Source organism: Triticum urartu, chromosome 3 (assembly GCF_003073215.2).
Source record: "Triticum urartu cultivar G1812 chromosome 3, Tu2.1, whole genome shotgun sequence".
NCBI classification, from domain to species: Eukaryota; Viridiplantae; Streptophyta; class Magnoliopsida; order Poales; family Poaceae; genus Triticum; species Triticum urartu.
The window spans coordinates 5,334,540-5,355,856 of record NC_053024.1 but is presented as its reverse complement, the minus strand read 5'-3'; the positions used below and the strand labels follow the sequence as shown (position 1 = coordinate 5,355,856).

The window sequence follows — 21,317 nt, the reverse complement described above, 5'->3', positions numbered from 1 at the left end:
AGACCTAGAACCCTCGCGCAGGCTCCATCATGGAGCAAATTTAACAAATTTGACCTGTGAACGAAATCAAATTATAGAATGAACTGCTCGTGAAACTATTTCATGCGGCTGATTCTTTTGTGTGACGCCCGACACGAAGACGCCACACTATACTGTGCAACGCCTCACAGATAGGCACTACACGCCTGGCCAGCGTTGCACCCCAGACTGTCTAAAAATTGCTAAGTCATTGTACAGAGCCTAAAAGCTAGGCGCTGCATTGTATAGTGTGGCGCCTAGTTCTCAGGCGCTGCACTAGTGGTTGCACTACAAAATGAAGCAACCACTAGTGCAACGCCTAGAAGCTAGCCGCTGCACACTGACTTAGTAATTTTCGGATCACATGGGTGCGACGCTGGCCAGACGTGTAGGGCATATCTGTGAGGCGTTGCACAGTGTAGTGTGACGCCTTCGTGTCGGGCGTCACACAAAAAAGTCAGTCGCGTGAAATAATTTCACAGGTAGTTCATTCTGTTATTTGATTTCGTCCATAGATTAAATTTGTCAATTTTGCCCCCATCGCGGCAACTTGGCGAGGGCGTCAACCTCAGTATGGCATACACGCTACCGAGGATGAACGAAGCATCCTTGTACGATCTTGTCCGCAAGAGTTACACGGGATCTGCCACCTTATTGGAGATTTATGTCTTAAACATGTTGACTTCGTGGTGTTTATAAAGTGCAAATGTAACATCGTAATCCCCTTTTAGAAGTAGTGTTAATGTACGGTCTGACCTTCCCGTGTGTTCTTTTTCAAAGATGTTGTAGAACACCGGTTCTCACTTGAGAATACTCATAATGGGGTGCAAATGTTACTAATCTATATTACTATCTTCATAGTGGTGAGTAACATATCTGTGGTGCCATGTAACCCTTCATTTATTAAGTTGTAGACTTATCTTGTCTTGATATGTGTGATGTTACTCATAGTATAAATAACTAACTATTTTACTACATGTCCCAGCTTCATCCTTAATTACTTTTCATGTCATCTATTTTGTCTAGATAAGTGTGATGTTACCATCTGTATTACTTCCAGTATGGGTAGTCTGAGTAATTTGTTAGTCCTTGTCCTTCTATTAGAGACATCCCCTTTCATATAATCTTGTTTCTTTCTCTCGCTCAGTGTGTGTCTCTCCAGTCTCCTCTCTCTCACTCTCTCTCTGCATGAAAACATAATGTTCGAGAAAAATAGAAGAAACGAATAGTCGCCATGCATGCACAGCGCTGCATGGGCTGGCGAAATGAAGCTTCAGATGACTCATGACCAGTACACCAAACAAAATCTGTATGTAAATACTAATCCCTTGGTCCCTAATATAAGAACTTTCTTACACTATACTAGTGTCAAAACATCTTATACTATGGAACGGAGGGAGTACTACACTGATATCATATTATCTATTACCTTAATTAATTAGCAACACAATCCTCTTGTACTATAACATAGAAAATATGTCTGAGCGGTAGCATTTGGTGCTTTCTTAATTAAAGCACGTTCTTAACAGCCTTCTGTAGGGTCTTGCGGTGCGGCGAAAGAGCCGACACCTCCCGCTGCACCGGGGGAGGCCGCGGCACACAAATAGGGGTTGAAGGACTTGGGGTCACCGGGTATCTGCGCACGGGCGTTGACGGTGGAGGAGGAACAGAGACTGGAGGATTTGGAGTCACCGGTCTCCCTGGCACCGGAGTCGCCGGAGTTGGGACTGGACTCACCGGAGTATGCTGCTTCCCTGGCAACGGAGTCGGCGGAGGTTTCCACTGATTACGACGTCCGTCGAGAGCAACTACATCTGCATGCAAGCATAATAATGAACCATCCATCATTGCCACTCACATGAATAATCTAGAAGATGCATCTATGATGCTGCGAGTTTAGTAAATGAATTACCTCCGGCCGCCGCCGAGCATGACAAGGAGCAGCATATGAGAGCAAGGATCGCAACTCCGTGTAGCAAGGAAGAAGGAGAACTCGCCATGATCCTCCCCCCTTCCTGTCACAGGCTGACAGCTTCTGATTATTTTCTCTCAGTGCATGCACTGTTTTATAGGGATCACAGCGGTACTAGCTACTACGCTACTACACTGAGAATTGCCAGGCTACATATTTGTCTTGGAGGCTAGTGCAGACGCGCTCTGATGGAATGGTCATGGTCCGCCCTCCTGTCAACAGGGGCACCTTGGGAAATTCAGCTTGAGAAAGAAACGAATTAGTGGCAAGCTCGATTAGAAAAATCTTCCTCTTTCGTCTTGTATAGACCAATGGAGTCAATACTATACAGCTTGTCGGCACCACATTAAAGCAGCACAGAAACAAATTTTCTAGCTTGTCGGCACCACGGTGAAGCACCACAAAAACAAAATAATCGGATTTTCTAGCTTAGAAGAAATGTTTTTTTCCGAGAAAAAGAAAGAAATGTTGTTTTCGTCTTATATTCTCATTGTTCCTCTCCATTCAAGCCTCTCCCTATCTAGCTAGCAGCCGCTCTTTGCGGGTGGAACCACCAAGGTAGGCGAGGTGGAGGGTAAGAGCTTGAGACACATGAGGGACAAGACCGGTTTGCTCGTATCATCTACTTTTTGCCACCCACATCTAGGGTTGGACACGAGCCGAGCCGAGCCGAGCTTGATCCGAGCCCGCCTTTGACTCGCCATGAACGAGCTAAGCTCGGCTCGGCTCGCTGGTCAAATGAGCCTGCTTTTGGAGGCTTGGCTCGTCTTGCCTCTGTCTCGGTTCAGACCGAGCGGCTCGTGGGTGCCCTGCTGTAATTTTTTTTTGAACGAAAGTGCCCTGCTGTATGGGTGCGCGGTGATGCAGTGTGCCAGTGCTTCAGTGCATGCGTGCGTGAGTCGGCTAGTGCTAGTGCATGCGTGAAGTGTGCGTGCTAGCCGTCGGTGTGAGTGCATGGGCGCCGCCGGAGGGAGCCATGGAAGTCATACCTACTTGTGCTTGGGGCCGCAACACTAGGGACTGCCCTGAGCTTGGCGATGAACCTCGGGAGCGACGAACGGCGACGTCCGAGGCGGCGCTGAACGGGCACGTCTGCCGGCGGTGCCGAGAGAGAGTCGTCCAACATCGGGCGCAGCAAGGAGGACGACGACTTCGTCAGGCAATCGCGAGAGCGGTGGTGCAGCGGGGGAATTTGTGGGTCAGAGGATGCCGGCATCTGGTGCACGCACTCGCTAGGGTTAGTCGGGGGTGCTTCGTAGTGGGCTTGGGCTGTTCTGTAGGCTGCTTAGTGTATACACTGGGCTGCAGATTTTCTAAAAAAAACAACTGGGCCGCGAAACGGGCCACCGAGCTGGACCGAGCGGAAACCGGCTCGGCTCGGTCGCCGAACGAGTCGAATATTCACAGCTCGACTCGGCCTATTTCCATGTCGGGCCGAGCTGAGTCGGGCCGAGCTGGAGCGAGTTTCGGGCCGAGCTAAAAAGCTCGCTCGAGCGTCCAGCCCTACCTACATCCTCCTCCTCCTCACTCCCCTTGTCACAGCAAGAGGATGTTGTCGAAAGCTTCGTCCAACAGTGGCAGCAGGTGTTGGATCTCCCCCGCAGCACAAAGGAGTCTCATGCGAGAAGACAACCTTTGTTGGATAGAGGCGGCCCTCACACATATTGATATGGTTGGAAGTTTTAGGACTGACGATGGCGGTGCATGTGCACATCTTTGGCAGTATGAGAAAACTGGACCAACGATTCCCTCGTCCAACGCACCCCTCCCCCTCCCCCCATCCTCCCCGTAATGAGGATCAAAGCTGGCACGACAGTGTCTTACTGCGGAGCAGCGAGGCCAAGAACCTACTTCTGGTGTTTTCTCTTGCAGTGTGGGCGGGCCTTTTGCTCTCTCCGTGGATGGATCTGGCAAGTGAGAAGGCTCCATCTACTGGACATGTTCTTGGTAGCATTGGTTTCGAAAAACAAGTATACATGGTCTTATGATGAAAAGCTTGATCAAGCCTTCGACTAGGTCAGGCATGCCCTTATCGAAGGAGTTTGCTCGAAGCTTCCGCTTCGGCCATGACAACACACAAGTCAGCTCTAGGCCTCTTTTATTAGTAGATAATTTCCGGTGACATGCAACGGGGCATAAATATTCATGTAGATTAGCCTGTGATTTATTTGCCCGTATTAATTGAGTTGCGTAAAGAAGATTTAAAATAGTTTGGTAAGTACTTATTCGTTTAAAACATAATTTTATTTGGTACATAAATAGAAGGTGGGCCAGTTGAGGCGGTTTACAGGGAAACCCGTGGGAAAAGACAGAGATAGAAGGTGAAAAAAATAAATAGAGAGAGATACCGGGGGGGGGGGGGGGGGGTCCTCCTGAGGTTGTTCCATGGATTGTGTTGCCTCAAGTACATGATCATGCATTTTTTTAACGGTTCCTCCCGCAAAAAAAGGAGTACCAATAATCTAACCCTTGATTTGAGGGAGAAATATAGACTTTCGCCTTTTGTATAATTTCCATTTGTTTGTAATATGCCTAAAGTAGTTTCCTCTAAGATCTATGATGTTCTCATCTCTAAATGTCACTGTAGGACAGCTAGTATTCTTTGTCATGCGCCCAACATCAGTTACATTAGCGACGTAATTGTTGACGTATAAATGTATTGTCTAGTCTTTTTCATCAGATTAGTCTTTTGGTTGCATTAGTTAGAGCATGCATTTCTACATGCTATCATATCCAAGAGGTATTGAATTCAAGACCCAACTGACGTAGTTAAATTACAGCCCACTTTCAGTTCAGGTTTAGTCCTGAAGGAGCAACACGTGAGAGTGAGTGTTGATGTATAAATATATAGCACCACCAACCGAAGATAATAGCGTCGCCAGCCGGCATACACTACTAGGGAAAACCTTATACACAGAATCTTAGTAGTAGCGAGGTTTAAAAACAAATGCTACTGCTAATTAGCAGTAGCGGGCTCCAGAAAACCGCACTACTAATAGCCCAGTAGCAGTAGCGCTCTAGGTGAAATGAGCGCTACTACTACAATTGCCATGGTGTTGCCCTCGGGCTAGATATAGTAGTAGCGCTCTTCTCCTGGACGCGCTACTGCTAAAGTACTTAGTAGCGGCGTTTTTCTTTAAAACTCGCTGCTGCTAAGTATCATCCCCTCTTGCAACTAATTAAGTTTAGTCCCATACTGCTAAGCGAACAAGGTGTTTACCACCTTAAATATGTTACTTTTCAAACTATCTCGAGCACTTGGTCTTCATTGAACTGTATGTGTAGGATTTGTGGCTGCAATATGAATCTTCACTTGTGCCTATATAGGTACGTTGAGGATTCATGTTGACTCTTTAGATTCTACACAAAAAGATCAATGATGACCAATGTATATTTTTGATGTTTTTAGATGCTTAGCCTTAGCAGTAGCGTTTTTTCAGGACAAAGCAGTAGCGCGCTCCCTGTACCCACGCTACTGCTACAGCAAAACAAAACACGCCCCCCCCCTCGCACGCTCATCTCTCTCAGTCGTCCCCCTCCGCCCGACGCCGGCAGCTGCAGTTAGGGTTTCTCCTCCGCCACCGCGCGCCACCACCACCACCGCCGAAGCTAATGCTCCTCCCCCCTCTCGCGGCCCCTCTGCTAGCTACTCCTCCACCCTCTCGTCGCCCACTTTGTCGCTGCCGCGAGCTCTGGCCAGGCGCCTTTGACAGACTGCCCTTGATCCCCTCGCCGGCCGCTGTCGTTGCCCCCTCTCATAAGATAGTCACCGACCTTCCCCTCGTCAGCACCCCCGACCGAGGTCACCATGCCATCCCCCCTCCTCGTCAGCACCCCCCGAGGGTTGCCCTACCTAGATGCAGCGAGGGCTTACGAATTTCATATGGATAACTAGATGCTTTTGTTTTTCTGTAATAAGTTATTTTTTGCAAAATGTAGGTGCCAATTTAGTTGAAATGCTTTGGTAGGTGGTACAAGTATTTAGTTTGCAAGTGCTAAGTTAATCCCAATTAAATTTGCCACTTGTTTTTTAATCAGTTATCTTAGGCAATAGGGGCCAAATTAGATAAAATGTGTCTTGGTAGGTGGTACCTTGATTTGGTAGATAACTTATTACAGATCTTGGGATTATACCTTTGGTAGGGGCCAAATAGTTTTTTTGGCGATAGGTGCCCCTGAAATTGCTTCTCGCGGAAGAATCTCTTTATCTAGAGATATTCTAGAAGGTGTTAGTAAGCTAATTGAGAACTTGTTGTCTGTGAGTCTTGTTGGCTGATTTGGCATTGGCCTGCTAGCTGTTGGTTCTATTATAAAAGGTGTTAGTAAGTTAATTGAGAGCTTGTTGTTTACTTTTTGGGATCGGGTTCCACGATGAAAATATAACTGAAGAAGAACCAAAAATATCACATCCTACTGTTTTTCTTTCCTGTGAAGTGGATCGTTAATCCTTTGCTCATATTGCTTTAGGAAAATGGCGCCACAACCACCACCACCACCATGTCGACTGTGCAAGTCAAGGTGCGCCAACAGCCTTGCAACTGGCAAGCTGTTCGGCATCTACTTCCAGCCGAGTTTCCGTCATGCGGCGGTAAGAAATTAGATGAAATGTAACAACTATTTTATTTTTAGTGTTGGCATTACTGCATTGTGTCATTTTGCTTTTTTTTTTACACAGATCGCCCCATGTAATGTGAGGTTGAAATTCAACAAGCTGACAGGAGACACGGTGACATTTGAGGCTCCTGGGGGGCCGTACACCTTGGAGGTCGAGAAAGGACGCAATATGTCGCGGATTGGAGGAGATGGATGGGCCCGTTTCCTCGCCCGCATCCGTCTTACTGGTGGTGAGTTGATCAGCTTCTTCTTCAGAGCAGAAAGACCCAAGATGGCTATCATTTATCTCAACCTGGTGGAAGATGATGAATATGACGAAGATAATGAAGATGACAAAGATGATGAAGATGATGAAGATAATGAGGACCCACTTGATGAAGATGATGAGAACCCACTTCATGAAGCCATCGTAGCTCAAAGAATGAGGCTGAGCAAGGAGGTGGTGTGCAACCTATGGGACATAATTCCGCCACGTGATGACTTTGTCAGGGTGCCATTCGTGACCCGCCTGACAAGTACCATGGTCGATCGGCATGAAATGGTATGTTATGCTGACTGTAGCAATTTGATGATATATATATATGCTTTATTGTTATACTTACAAATGCAAATTATCCGATGATATGCTTAGTGAATCTGATGATATGCTTAGTGTAGAGTCCAATGATATGCTTTGTGGAATCTAGTCGATGATATGCTTTAGTGTAGAGTCTGATCACATGCTTATTAGTGTAGAATCCAAGGAACTATTAGTAGTGTAGATAATCCACATATACTTATTTGTAGAATTCATGCTTAATTAGTACAAATGCGTAGTACTGTGTCTTTTGATAGTGTAGAAATCTATACTTAATAGGAATATATTCTCAAGAGTATGTGCGAGGCTATTTATTAATTGATATGTTTTTCTTATTCAGAAATTGCCAAAGAACCTATCTATGAGTTGTGGTATCGAGCCTGATGAAGAAGGCTCAGCTGGACTACGCCTTATCGCAAGGGGCTCCATCATCACCTGTACTTACCGCATGGACACAGACGGTCGCACACACTTAAACTCGATTGGGTGGAAGAGATTCCTCGTTGGCAAGAATCTTCGTGTTGGACATGCCATCCTAATTGTTATCAGGAACACCCACCGCCCAGGCTTGAGGATGATGATCGCCGTCGATATCATCTAGCTAGAACTACATATGTGTGTATGTGGCTATATCATCTAGAACTACATTTGATGATCGTCGTCGATATCATGTAGAACTACATATGATGATCGTCGTCGATATCATCTAGAACTATATATGATGATCTTCATCGATATCACTTTTTTACTGCTTGAGGATGCATATGATGATCGTTATCGAGTAATTTGGAACGGGGGTAGTACTACCTAGTATCTATAATACTTTATGAAATTGATATCTAGTAGTACCTAGTATCTGAAAATTGCAGTTTATTGAAACTGAAACTGGGTAGGAAACTGGGTAGGAAGCGGGGGAAAATGATGAAACACATAGCAGTAGCGCAGGGCTAGGAAAGCGCTACAACTAAGTAACAGTAGCGTGTTGTGGAAAAGCACTGCTTATATAGTCAATAGTAGTAGCACCGGTGCAAACCGCGCTACTACTAATAGTTAGCTGTAGCGCCTTATTGGTAGCGCGGCTGTCCGCGCTGCTGATAGCCTCAAAACCCGCGCTATTACTAGGGTTTTCCCTAGTAGTGACATGTGGAAGGCCAGCACATCACCGCATCTCCACATGCCCAGCACAACGACCCTAGGGGTCGCCGTCGACACCTCTTGTCATCCCGGCATCAAATCCTTGTAGTCATGGCCGCAGATCGAGGAAGTCATCTCGGCGCTACAAGGGTGGCCCCAAGGCAAGCCGAGGAGGACACCACCCCCAACCCCGGGTCCAGCGCCAGTAGGAGAGAGAAGTCAGCGACTGGACATACCTCTCCAGGCCGAGATCTAGCGCGGAGAGCGGACCGGGAAGGGAGCAAGACCGGTGGCAGGGAGGGCGGGCATGGTAGGAGAAGGCCGCCGCCACAGACAGAGGGCGGATCGGCCGTCGGAGGGCGCAGAGGCCAGCGGACGGGTGTGACAGCAGGAGGCTGCAACCGGACGAGGTGCCCCGCCGCCACCATCCTAGGAGCCGGCACGGCTTCGTCGTCCGGCTCCTTTGGTGGCGGCGAGGTGGTTGAGGGGCTGGGAAGGGGTTGCGGCGGCTGGTCGCTGGGGTACCCACGTTGTCGCCAGAGATGGCGACGTGAGGGACGCGATGTGGGACGTGCACCATACATGCCTTTGGTCCTGAACGATAAGTTTCCGTAATACACTACACACAGGGGTGGTTGAGCTCTCTTCTTGGTCTCGGAGACACGACGGCGTAGATATGCTCTAGTTCATGGTGAAAGTCTGACGATGTAGGTATCCATCGCCGAGGCCACCATGAAAAATGCAACTTGGCAACAACGAAGTTGTGGCAAATGTAGTCGTCGAAATCTATTCTTTCGTCTTGTATATGTTGACGTATAATGTGTTGCATAGTCTCTTCCATCAGATCGGTCTTTTGGTTGTATTGATTAGAGCATGCACTTCTACATGGTATCAGAGCCAAGAGGTCTTGAGTTCAAGACCCGGCTGGCGCAATTATATTGCAGCCCACTTTCGGTCCACGTTTAGACCTGAGGAAGCCACACGTGAGAGGGGGTGTTGACGTATAATGTGTTGCATAGTCTCTTCTATCAAATTGGTCTTTTGGTTGCATTGTTTAGAGCATGCACTTCTACAGTATAGACCAACGAAGTCAAGAGTCTCCTACTCATAGTCCTGAAGCAGAGACTCCAGACTTTCGCAATGAGTATGTTGCTGTTCTCCTTGATTGTTGGTTGTTTTATAGGAGGTCGTGATTAGGAGCAGATTGGAAGTCAGATTCTCTTTTGGTTCTGGCAATGGTCAAAGTCGTCCCGGTCTAACAATTCCGAGTGGTGTGTGCGCGTGTGTGAATTTGTGATGTCTGTTTTCATAATTTCCATTGCACGTTTACTTGCATGTTCTTTTGTCTTCGCAATTTGCATGGCAAGTTTACCTTTTTTGTGTGTTTTTGAACATAATAGAGACGCAAACGTTCACATAAACATGCATACATTCACTCTTATAAATGCACACATGCACATTCTACTTCTATGAGCATCTTCGAAAGACTGAGTCGATAAGTCTTCTTGAGATTTTAAAAATAAATAAATGATAAATGCAAGCACCAGAATTTGAATCCTGAGAGCTGAAAATACCACTATCTCTCTAACCATCCAACCACAACTAGTACTTTAGCATGCGTTACAACAAGTCAACAACAACATCAACCAGTAGTAGTAGTAACTAGTAAGAATTGGCACAATAGATGTCTCGGTATTAACATGCTGGCTCTCTCTTAGTATTAGTTAGACGATCTGGCTGATTCTGCGAAGAAGCTCGGTCTACATGCTGTTGCTGGAGGACATGCAATGGCTGTTCCAGTCCCACAGTACGCTGCTCTTTTATTCAGTTCCATGGCACCACCATCATCGGTGCTGCCTGACGCCCAAGCACCTCACTGTCGACGTCCGGGGCGGCCTGCAGGGGCTTGCGGTGGGGAGCAAGTGCCGACCACGACCGTGGAGTGGCAGTCTGGGCCCTTGGCAAAACGACCTGGGCGGGCATCCGGCGACGGAGGCCTTAGTCGCACACGGGATCCACCGGTATCTCCTGGCGCAGCTACATGGATGTAAGCCGGCCGGCCGGGCCTAGCGTTAATATTGTTGCTTTCTTTATGAGGAGAAAAAAGAGACTAAAAAACAATCGAGCGGAGAGTACCGACTTACGAGACGCCAAGGAAGAGCCGATGAGAAGCAGCACTGCCACAGCGCGTGCGAGTGCCATAGAAGAAGAAGAAGAACGCTGCATGATCGGTCACTCTGGAGCTTCTAGTAAGCTCTGCTTCATTTATAGGCTAACGGAAGCTAGGAATCTAAGGGCACGTACAATGGTTGATAGGACAGTTTTATCTTAAGTCTTGCATGTATTTTAAAGATGACAAAAAAGTATGTCTACAATGGGTTATATTTTAGCCTTATCTTCAATAATTAGCAATTCCTTAAAATATGATGAGACAAATTATGCTAAGAGATCATCTCTTGTCTTATCTTAAATAAAAGAAGACAAGCCTTTTTTTATAAGTTCTCTCTCTTTCATCTCATCATTTATCCTACGTGGCACTCCTAAGATAGCATTATTGTACTTGCCCTAAGGTAGTATTGTGCCACAATAGTCGAAGTCGTCGCTCCGTCAACTCTGTACGTAGTGCTATGTGCACATATGTCTCGGCCAGGTGCGGTGCATGGATTTCAACGTGGGAAATGATTCCTTCTACTCATGACTCGAATGCTTTCCGGTAAAAATCATGCATTTTGGTCGGAGTCACCTTTTCTTGATTGAAAATGACGACCTCTCACATTTTGGTTTTAGTGGAAAGCTCACTGGTACTCCATGATCTCCCCACATACGGCCTGGGAACGGGGGAGGAAGGATAGCGGACGCATTCGGAACGGCACACCCCTGTGCCAGCGACGGGTGGCCCAACCTCGTCGGCGTCTCCCATCCCTCTAGCCTGCGTCCCCACCAGACACCTCCTGCGTCGCCCCACCTCGGCGGCGGCTGCGGCCCCATGCAAGGCCACCAACATACACTCGTCCGACGGCAAGAAGAGATCCTATGGGCCGCCGCCAATCGCGAAGGAAGCTCACTCATGAGCCCATCTGCGCGGCCCGCCGTCGTCCAGCCGCCGAAGCTTCGGATCCTAGCCGGCCCGCCCACCGGCCAACCGCTGCCGCGTCACACCACCACCTGCCGTGGCCATGGCAGGGGCAGAGATTAGCAGCCCGTGCCGGCCTCGGCCCGCGCCGGCAGGCCACAGATCCAGCCTCGACCCCGCGGCCGTGGCGACCAAGGCGCGCCCGCCACCGCCACGTCTGTCACGCGGCCGCCAGCAAGCTCCAGCTCACCGCCGCCAGCGCAACATCCTAGGCGGCCGCCTCGACCCATGCCGAAGACCTCCACCGAGGAGACAAGGCAGCTCCGCCGCCGCTGGCACCTACCAGGCTTTGCCCGGCGTGCCCTCTGGCGGCGGCAAGGAAGAGGAGGAAGGAGGAGGGGAGGCCCACCGGTGGCGCTAGGGTTTCTCCCGTGACGCACGCAGGGGGCGCGTCGCGGGAGCCAGAGGAGAGGGGTCAGTCCTGTCTTCTCCGTACGTGTCTCCGCATTCCGCATGCGTTGCATGTTCATGTTTTCTCATTTGTCTTCCCAGGCGACCGGTCAAAGTTTCTCATTCCATTTAGCGGGCTAGTGCCAAGCTAGCTTCACGTGCTAACTAGTACGGCCAGCTTCTGGTCCTCCATTCTCAAGACGTTCCCTAAACTCAAAGTTAACTTCTTCTATCAGATCACTTAAGGAAAAAAAATCATTTGGAGTACTCCCTGATGCCAAGCTTGGACTGATATTTACAATCATCTCATTATTTAACCTACAAACTTTACTTATCCTGCTCAAGAGAAAGATCTTTGGCTCCAAAGACAGAAAGCCTGGAACAATGCTCACATCTATTCTCTTTTTCAAAAACCCACAACCTCTGTTATTACTCAAACCAAGATCATTCAAGATGACTGTGATGATATTCTTTGCTGGGATCTCACGCCTAATGATAAGTGTAACACCAAAAGTACTTACAAACTGTGCTTCAGGACATTCAAAGCCAACCAATAAATCAGCCTGCACAGATTTCTCACTTTGTCAAAGATTTGCTTAATCAAGTCTGGAAGCAAAAGCATATGGTGCCAAGGGTCCAAACATTTGCATGGAGACTTCTTAGGAAAGCCCTTCCTACAGTTTTGCAAAGCTAGCCGTTTTTCTAGGTATATTGCTAAAGCATGTTGTCGTTGTTCGCAAGATGAGGATGAAATGCATCTTTTTTTTCCTATGTCCGTTTGTGAGAGCATCTTGGTTTGCTCATTCTTGGTATCTTAGGATAGATCTTCTTATAGAGAATAATCATTCTATGCAAAAAATTATTTATGCTTTGCTCAATATGAATCACCCTTATACATCGATCCCAAACGTTTTCAACTTCTTATGGTGTATTTGCAAATCAAGAAATGATTGTCTTTTTGCTAGGAAATGTACTTTCCCTCATCAGGTACATCTTGCTGCGCTGGCCATGGCTGAATGCAACATTGTCCAAGAGGCTCCTCCTGACAATCCTAATTCTGCTCTCCATGCTCATATTAACAGGGACAACAGTTTGGTGCTATAACAGGGCTGCACCATTAGGTCTGATCTTCTAATTTTAGGAGCCAAAATATTCTCTGGCGCTTCTTTCAAATGTTCAAAAAATCCAGGTTTATCAAATGGAGATGCAGCTACGAACATTGGAGTTTTTCTCAATTTTTTGCAGAACAATAGAAGTATCCAAGTTCAGATTCAAGCATCCGCACCACTAACTTCGTCACCTCTACAAGCAGAAGCAAAAGCTCTTCTTCTTGCTGCCAAAGTAGCGCAAATCTTACAAGTCGAGCAGCCGATGTTTCTCACTGACAATCTTTCTCTTGCCAAGGCGGCAGCAAACAGAAATGTAACAGCAGATTCCACTCCTTGGTTGATTAGAGGATCTCTTGCTGATTTCTACAGGACTACCCAAAATCTACAGCTACAGGTGTTCCATATATCTAGAGAAATAAATGGGATTGCGCACAATGTAGCTCACCAGGTTCTTAATTACTCTTTGAAACCTGTCTATAGTTGTTTCGGGTCAGCTTACAGAAACAGAATATGCCCTGTCATTTCTACTCTTTCTATCTTAAATTTACAGGGTTTTGTACTTCGTGTTATACACAGTTTTTAAGTTGAATGAAATTGACGCTGAGGGCGCCTTTCCCCGTTTAAAAAAAGTACAGCCAGAATCGATCAAGCTGCTTCGTCGTTTGTATGTCCAGCCCGACCACCGAAAATCCATAGGAGCGGCCGTCCTCGCATGCTCACGTTAGCTCCACGCGTTCGTTCATATCGGGATCGGAGCCTGAAGAAAAAAGTGTATTGGCCCCACAGCGCACATGACGCCGTTTGGATAGAACGGCGGAAGCTGTCAACCCACACCCTGACGCCGTTTGGACAGACCTCCATCACGGGCCATAATCAAAATTAGAACACCCTGTTTCTCGGCTACCCAGCACATGGAAGGTGACCTGCGCAAGACCAGTTATTTCCGTCAGTGAATAACTAGGAAACACAATTGATTAAGCACAATGATGATTCAGATAATTGAATAGGCCTTGTTAACAATCATCATTTTCCCTAATACCATCACCACACCGATTATCGGGGCTGGTTATTTTATGGGTGACACAGGATTACATAAAATGTACACAGGATCACCACACTGACCCAATATATGTTCATCCCCATTCCCGTAAAAAAAATTCCATTTGCTCCCCAAACCAAACCTTAGCCACTCCACTCCTCTTTGCTTCACTCCGTCTCCAAGCTCCCTTACGGTGAACTCCAACTGAGGGAGTCCTGAATTAGGGGGTCTTCGGACAGCCGGACTATATCCTTTGGCCGGACTGTTAGACTATGAAGATACAAAATTGAAGACTTTGTCTCGTGTCCGGATGGGACTCTACTTGGCGTGGAAGGCAAACTAGGCACTACGGATATGTATATTTCCTTCTTTGTAACCGACCTTGTGTAACCCTAGCCCTCTCCGGTGTCTATTGAACCGGAGGGTTTTAGTCCGTAGGACAACATATAATTATACCATAGGCTAGCTTCTAGGGTTTAGCCTCTCCGATCTCGTGGTAGATCAACTCTTGTAATACTCATATCATTAAGAATAAATCAAGCAGGACGTAGTGTTTTACCTCCATCAAGAGGGCCCGAACCTGGGTAAAACATCATGTTCCCTGCCTCCTGTTACCATCCGCCTTAGACGCACAGTTCGGGACCCCTACCCGAGATCTGCCGGTTTTGACACCGACATTGGTGCTTTCATCGAGAGTTCCTCTGTGTAGTGGCCGTTAGGCTTGATGGCTTCTACGATCATCGATAGTGATGCAGTCCAGGGTGAGACTTTTCTCCCCGGACAAATCTTTGTGTTTGGCGGCTTCGCACTACGGGCCAACTCGCTTGGCCATCTGGAGCAGATTGAAAGATACGCCCCTGACCGCCAGGTCAGATTTGGAAACTTAAACTACACGGCCGATGTCCGTGGAGACTTGATCTTCGACGGATTCGAGCCCCTGCCGAGTGCGCCACACGTTCTTGATGAGCATGATTTAGCTCTGCCATCGGACAATGTTCAGGAGATCGCATCGACAACTGCTCCGACCCTCAATTCGGAGCCTATCGCGCCATCCGAGGATGGAGGGATAGACCCCGCCATGGAGGCCGCACTCTCAGCGGTGATCGAGCCGAGGATCGACCTTACCCTTCACGAGAGCCGTATTGCTAAACTGCCGGATCCTTCTCTGGCCACGGACTCCGAACCGCCTGTGCCCGTTCCTATCGAATCCGATTGGGCGCCGATCATGGAGTTTACCTCCGCGGATATTTTTCAGCACTCGCCCTTCGGCGACATACTAAACTCATTAAGGTCTCTCTCCTTGTTAGGAGGATCCTGGCCGAACTATGTCCGGCAGGATCGGGATGCGGATGACGAAGAACTTCTCCACCCACCCACCACCCACCTAGTAGCCACTGTCGATGACTTAACCGACATGCTCGACTTCGACTCCGAAAACATCGACGGTATGGACGACGATATAGGAGACGAACAGGAACCACTGCCCACAGGGCATTGGACGCCTACTTCATCACATGACGTATACATGGTGGACACACCAAAAGAAAACGACGATGAGGAACGAAAGGACGCAACGAGGGTTGTCCCCTCGAGAAGCAGTCAAAGCGGCGGCGTAAGCGCCGCTCTAAATCCCGCATCGGCAGAAACAACGATCATATAGACCCAGCGTTGGAGCAGGGTTCACCATCGGCGGACCACGCAACACGGAGAATCAAACCGAACAACCCGACTATGTCAAAGATAATAGTCCGGACGACATCACATCGGACAGACACCCGGAGAAATAGAATGCCCATCAAAGACTTGTTGCCACCGCGAGGAGTCTAAAAAAGCAGAAGCAAAGGCTCAAAGCTGTGCAAGACACACTCAGAATCAGATGGAGTAAAGTACTCAACACAGCAGCGAAGTACGGCGGTAATCGCTACACCAAGAGCTACCCGAAGCGGAATTTGCTACCTGAATTCGATGAGGAGGCCTTAGATCCCCCGCAACCAAAAATTAAAACGGCCATCTGGCCGGATAGACGACCTCACGGCCAACTTAGAGCGGCAAACAACGCCGCACATAAGCCAATACGCGATCCACGCGAGGGCTCGCATCAAAAGGACGGCGCAACTAGATCCATCTATGGACCACACAAGAGCGCTCCAGCATACGATGCAACACAACAAACATCCGAACAACGTGGTACACCCAGATACAGGGGTGCCGCACACCCCCTATGTTTCACCGACGAGGTGCTGGACCATGAATTTCCAGAGCGATTCAAACCCGTAAACATAGAGGCATACGACGGAACAACAGACCCTGGGGTCTGGATTGAGGACTATATCCTCCATATCCATATGGCTCGAGGAGATGATCTCCACGCCATTAAGGATTTACCCCTCAAACTCAAAGGGCCAGCTCAGCACTGGCTTAAAAGCCTCCCCGAAAGCTCCATTGGAAGCTGGGAAGAGCTCGAAGACGCTTTTCGGGAAAAATTTCAAGGGACTTATGTCCGACCTCCGGATGCGGACGATTTAAGTCATATAACTCAACAGCCCGGAGAGTCAGCCCGAAAGCTTTGGAACAGGTTTCTTACTAAAAAGAATCAAATAGTCGACTGTCCGGACGCCAAAGTCTTGGCAGCTTTTAAACACAGCGTCCGAGATGAATGGCTTGCCAGACACCTCAGCCAAGAAAAGCCGAGAACAATGGCAGCATTAACAAGCCTCATGACCCGCTTTTGCGCGGGTGAGGACAGCTGGCTAGCCCGATGCAGCATCAGCGACCCAAGTACATCCCAAGTTAGAGATGAAAACGGGAAATCACGACGCAGCAAAAATAATAAGCGCAGGAATAAAAAAGATAGCCCGAAGAGCACGGCGGTAAACGCCGGATTCAGAAGCTCTCGGCCCAGTCAGCAAAAGCCGCCCTCTATAGGCGCCAGAGATGAACTGTCCAGCCTAAACAAAATTCTGGACTAAATATGTCAGATCCATAGCACCCCCGATAAACCTGCAAATCATACCCACAGAGAATGTTGGGTCTTCAAGCAGTCTGGCAAGCTCAACGCCGAACACAAGGTGCAGGATACACCAAGCGAAGACGAGGATGAGCCTAGCAAGCAAAGCACTAGGGAACAGAAGAAATTTCCACCAGAAGTCAAAACAGTAAATGTGTTACACATGATAAAGGGGAGAAACAAAGTGGCACTCCCAGATAAATATGCCCAAGGGCCTATCACCGCGGAGTTCTGCCACTGGTCGTCTCAACCGATCACCTTCGACCATCAGGATTACTCGGCAAGTATCCGGCGCGCAGGATGGGCTGCCTTGGTATTAGATCTAATAATTGACGGATACCACTTCACACGAGTCGTGATGGATGGTGGCAGCAGTCTAAACCTGATATATCAGGACATAGTCCGCAAAATGGGGATAGACCCAACGAAAATTTGCCACAGCAATACTACCTTTAAAGGAGTAACGCCAGGCCCAGGGGCTCATTGCACGGGCTCCCTGCTACTAGAAGGTTATATTCGGCTTCCCCGATAACTTTCATAGCGAAAATTTAACCTTCCACATCACGCCATTCCAAAGTGGCTATCAAGCACTACTTGGACGCGAAGCTTTTGCTCGCTTTAATGCAATACCGCATTACACTTCCCTCACTCTTAAGATTCCAGGTCCACGTGGCATCATTACAGTAAATGGAAATATTGAGCGATCCCTGCGCGTCGAAGAGAGTGCGACGGCCTTGGCAGCCGCACACTAAAACGGCCTCACCAACTAAAGCATTCGATAGGTCGTCAAGACCATGGTCACGGTTAGACGAGTCCGGCGCAGCTATATGTAATTCATAGAAGTTTGATGGCCATACCCCTATTACAAATACAAGGGGCTCAACGCACGCAGACAAGTGACAATTTTTACTCATCTTGAATTGAACATGGTTTCTTTAAACCTACCTTTTTGCACGGCAACTTTTCACCTAAGTTCCTCTCTTTTACAGATGACCATCGTGCTACACCCGTCCAGGATACGGCACAACGGAGACACAGGCGCAGACGTGCAGCAGGGACCCGTTCCAAGGATTCTTTTTAGATTAAGACCCTGCGTCAACCTTTTTTACTGTCTCTTGTTGATCCACATCCCTCGAATTCTCAGTACAATTGAGAAGGATGCTGACATCTTGGCATGTGGCCACGTCAGAATAATGCACGTACCTGGACACCAGGGGCTTCTTACAAAGGGCACTGTTCAGGCCCACAATAAAGACCGAATACCTTAGGGAGTGTTCGGCGTCGCGAGTTTGGCCTTATATGCATCAGCTCCGAATCATGTCTTTGGTTAAATGTTGGGTTTGCCCGGCTCCTGTGTTTTGCTGCCTTACGTTCCGCTCTATTGGCTAAGGCGGCACCAGGAGAACTACTGCGATTATGCCCTGGTTCATCCGGATGAGCACCTTAGTAGAGAAAGCCGAAAACTGACTATCATGATATAGCGTGAGACTGGTCAACCACTCGATGACCTATCGGAATCTTAGAATTCCTCCGCCTTAACGAAGGGCCGTTTCCCGGCCAGGCATGTATGCACCCCGAATTCGGGTGAGTGCGGAGCCATCAGGGGCTATATAGTAGCCCCACTGTCAAACTCCTCTGGCTAAGTGAAAGTGTTAACGAATTATAGTCCTTTCCTAGTTCGCTGCGCTATCACCTCCTTAATAGGACCAAGACATTGGATTAAGTGTGAACACGCGTCTTCTGCGAACACCCCGGCATTATATGCGTGGGGGCTGAAGCCGACGTCTGCAATCCTTCAGGATATACATATATGTACGTAAACGGCCGCACAGGAGGCATCATATTACTTTCGGGCAAAAGTATAAATACAGCCTTGATAAATTTAATAAAACATTGTTTTTACAATGGGAATACATGTCACTCAAACATAATATTCTTCGAGCACTGGGCCTCTATCAAACGAGCACCCTGAAGAACCTCTTTAAAATAGTGCTCGGCAGCCACTCGACCTATGGCCGAACCCTGCGCCGCAACAATGGTAGCATCCATCTCTGCCCAGTATGCTTTGACACGGGCAAGGGCCATCCACGAGCCTTCTATGCACGCCGACCTCTTCATCGCATTGATGCGCGACACCGCACCAAGGAACTGCTGCACTAGGCTAAAATAGATGTTCGGCTTTGGCCTTTCCGGCCACAGCTAATCCACGACAGACCTCTTGCCGAGGCCGGACAATCTATTGAGTTCGGCCCATTCGGCTAGCTGATCAGTCAATGGAAGCGGACGCTCTGGAACGTTAAACTGTGATCAGAACAGCTTGTCCACTTCCCGATCTATTTGATCTCGGAAGTATTCAGCCGCATCGGCAGCGCTCGCCGCCAAGTCCAGATATGCGGCCGCCGAACTCCACAGCCGATCTAGAGGGGCATACCGCGGTTCTCCGAACTTCCTCCGCAGCAAAAAGGGCTTCCCAGCCACAATATCAAAGGCTTCACGCAGTTCCTCCTTCTTCGCTCTCATGGCAGAATGGGTGTCTTTGGTCGCCATCGTGGCCTGTTCAAGGTCCGTCGCCTTGGCTCGGTTTTCTTCTTCAAGGAAATGGCAACGGTCGGCAGTGTCTTTTAACTTTGCAGCCATCTTGGCCATTTTCTATTTGCTCTTGCAATGCGCGGCCTTCTCGGCTTTCAACTCTTCGGCCGCCTTCAAAGCAGCCGCATTACTACTCCTTGCTTGTCCTTTGGCTCGGGCAAGTTCCGCCCGAAGGGTTTCCACGGTGGCAGCTCCATCTGTAGTCACAAAATATTAAAGATACTGGCATCACGCTGCTCTTACTATGTGACATTCACCAGAAAATATCACTTATCCTGTGCCTCGTCAAGCCTCTTGTTAACAAGCTCGATGTCGGCATCCGCCGCATCCAGTTACCTCTTTAGTTCGTCAAGCTCATGAGTCCGGCTAGCCACCGGGGCTTCCACTACCTGCACATTAAAGCGGTATGGTTATTACCTGGGACTATGATCCTCTGCTTGCCGCCGTTCTCGGTGACAACCAGAGTCTCAGGGGCTACTATCTTCATAGGGCACACCTAAAAATGTGCGTTACTATTACAAAGGTATATCATTTTATGTACCTCAAAGCCCGTTAGTAGACACATAAAGGCGTCATGCAACCCGCTTTCGGCGGACGAAATCCTTTCCATCACCGTACTCATTAACGTACGGTGTTCTTCCGAAATGGTCGCTCGCTTCAAAAGATCCCTCAGTGCGTCCGATCGCATACCAGACGGCGTCGGACTCTCTTGTTCGCCCTCTTCAAGAGCCGGATGCTGGGGACTTCGGGCGACTATAGGATCATCTTCTGGCCTCACCGGATCCGGAGAGGCCCTCCTTGACGACACTTCAAGGTCGCCCGCTTCTTGAGCGGGGGAGTCCGGGGGAGGCGTTTCGCTCTCCATCATCTCCGGAAGAAGATCCCCCGAAGACGAGCTCTGCTGAGAAGGGCTAAGATCCGAACAGCAAGATAAATGCTTCGGTTATTTTCCTCAAGAGGTAAGGTAGTATATTTTCACTATTAAAGTACTTTTTGATTACTTACAGCTCATTAGAGGGCTGATCCCCGCGCGGACTTTGTGCGGCAAGAGCACCCTCCAAGGCAGGACCCTCTGGTGGAGATTTCTTCTCCCGTTTGGAAACCTTGGTTTCCGGATCTCCAGAGGTAGTCCTCTTCCTTCCTCGGGGTGAGAGAATGTCAGATTCCGCCCCTTGGTTATCCTCCGTCACGGAGGCGCTCGTTCCCTCGGTCAGAATAGGTAGCGGTGGAGGCCCGCTTTCTCCCTCTTTATTCCCCCCTTCATCTTCCTTTGAGGGCACCGGGCAAGGTGCTGGCTCGAGCATCTTCTCCAGCACCGGATTGTCCAAGCCTTCAGGAAGGGGGGCCAAACAACGGATCATCTTCGCCTTTGTTATCCAGTCCTGGTCAAAGAGCAATTCTTCAGAATGATGTTATGATAAATAAAAGACAGTGTGTTCGGCTAGATAATTACTTACTTGGGCCGTGGTGCGGTTGCTGCTCAGGCCCACGTCCTCAGTGGTATCCGGACACTCTATTTGGGGTCCGAAGAATGATTTATACATCTCCTCGTGCGTCAGGCCGAGGAAATTCTGAATAGTGCGCGGTCCTTCTGGGTTGAACTCCCACATGCGGAGGGGCCGGCGTTTGCAAGGCTGGACTCGACGAACTAGCATGACTTGCACCAACATAACCAGACTGAAATCTCATTCGAAGAGATCTTGAATGCGGCTCTGCAGTATAGGCACGTCCTTGG

The 21,317-nt window shown here is 48.6% G+C and overlaps 1 protein-coding gene across 1 annotated transcript; it reads right to left on the bottom strand.

Annotated features, from left to right (window-relative positions):
- Positions 1-1,276: 1,276 nt before the first annotated feature.
- On the bottom strand, positions 1,277-2,131 carry LOC125547523 (vegetative cell wall protein gp1-like). Its single transcript, XM_048711360.1, has 2 exons — positions 1,931-2,131; positions 1,277-1,832 (listed from the first exon to the last, which is right to left on the bottom strand). Exons 1-2 carry the CDS (start codon positions 2,016-2,018, stop codon positions 1,528-1,530), a joined length of 393 nt encoding a protein of 130 aa, XP_048567317.1. The 5' UTR covers positions 2,019-2,131; the 3' UTR covers positions 1,277-1,527.
- Positions 2,132-21,317: the final 19,186 nt, after the last annotated feature.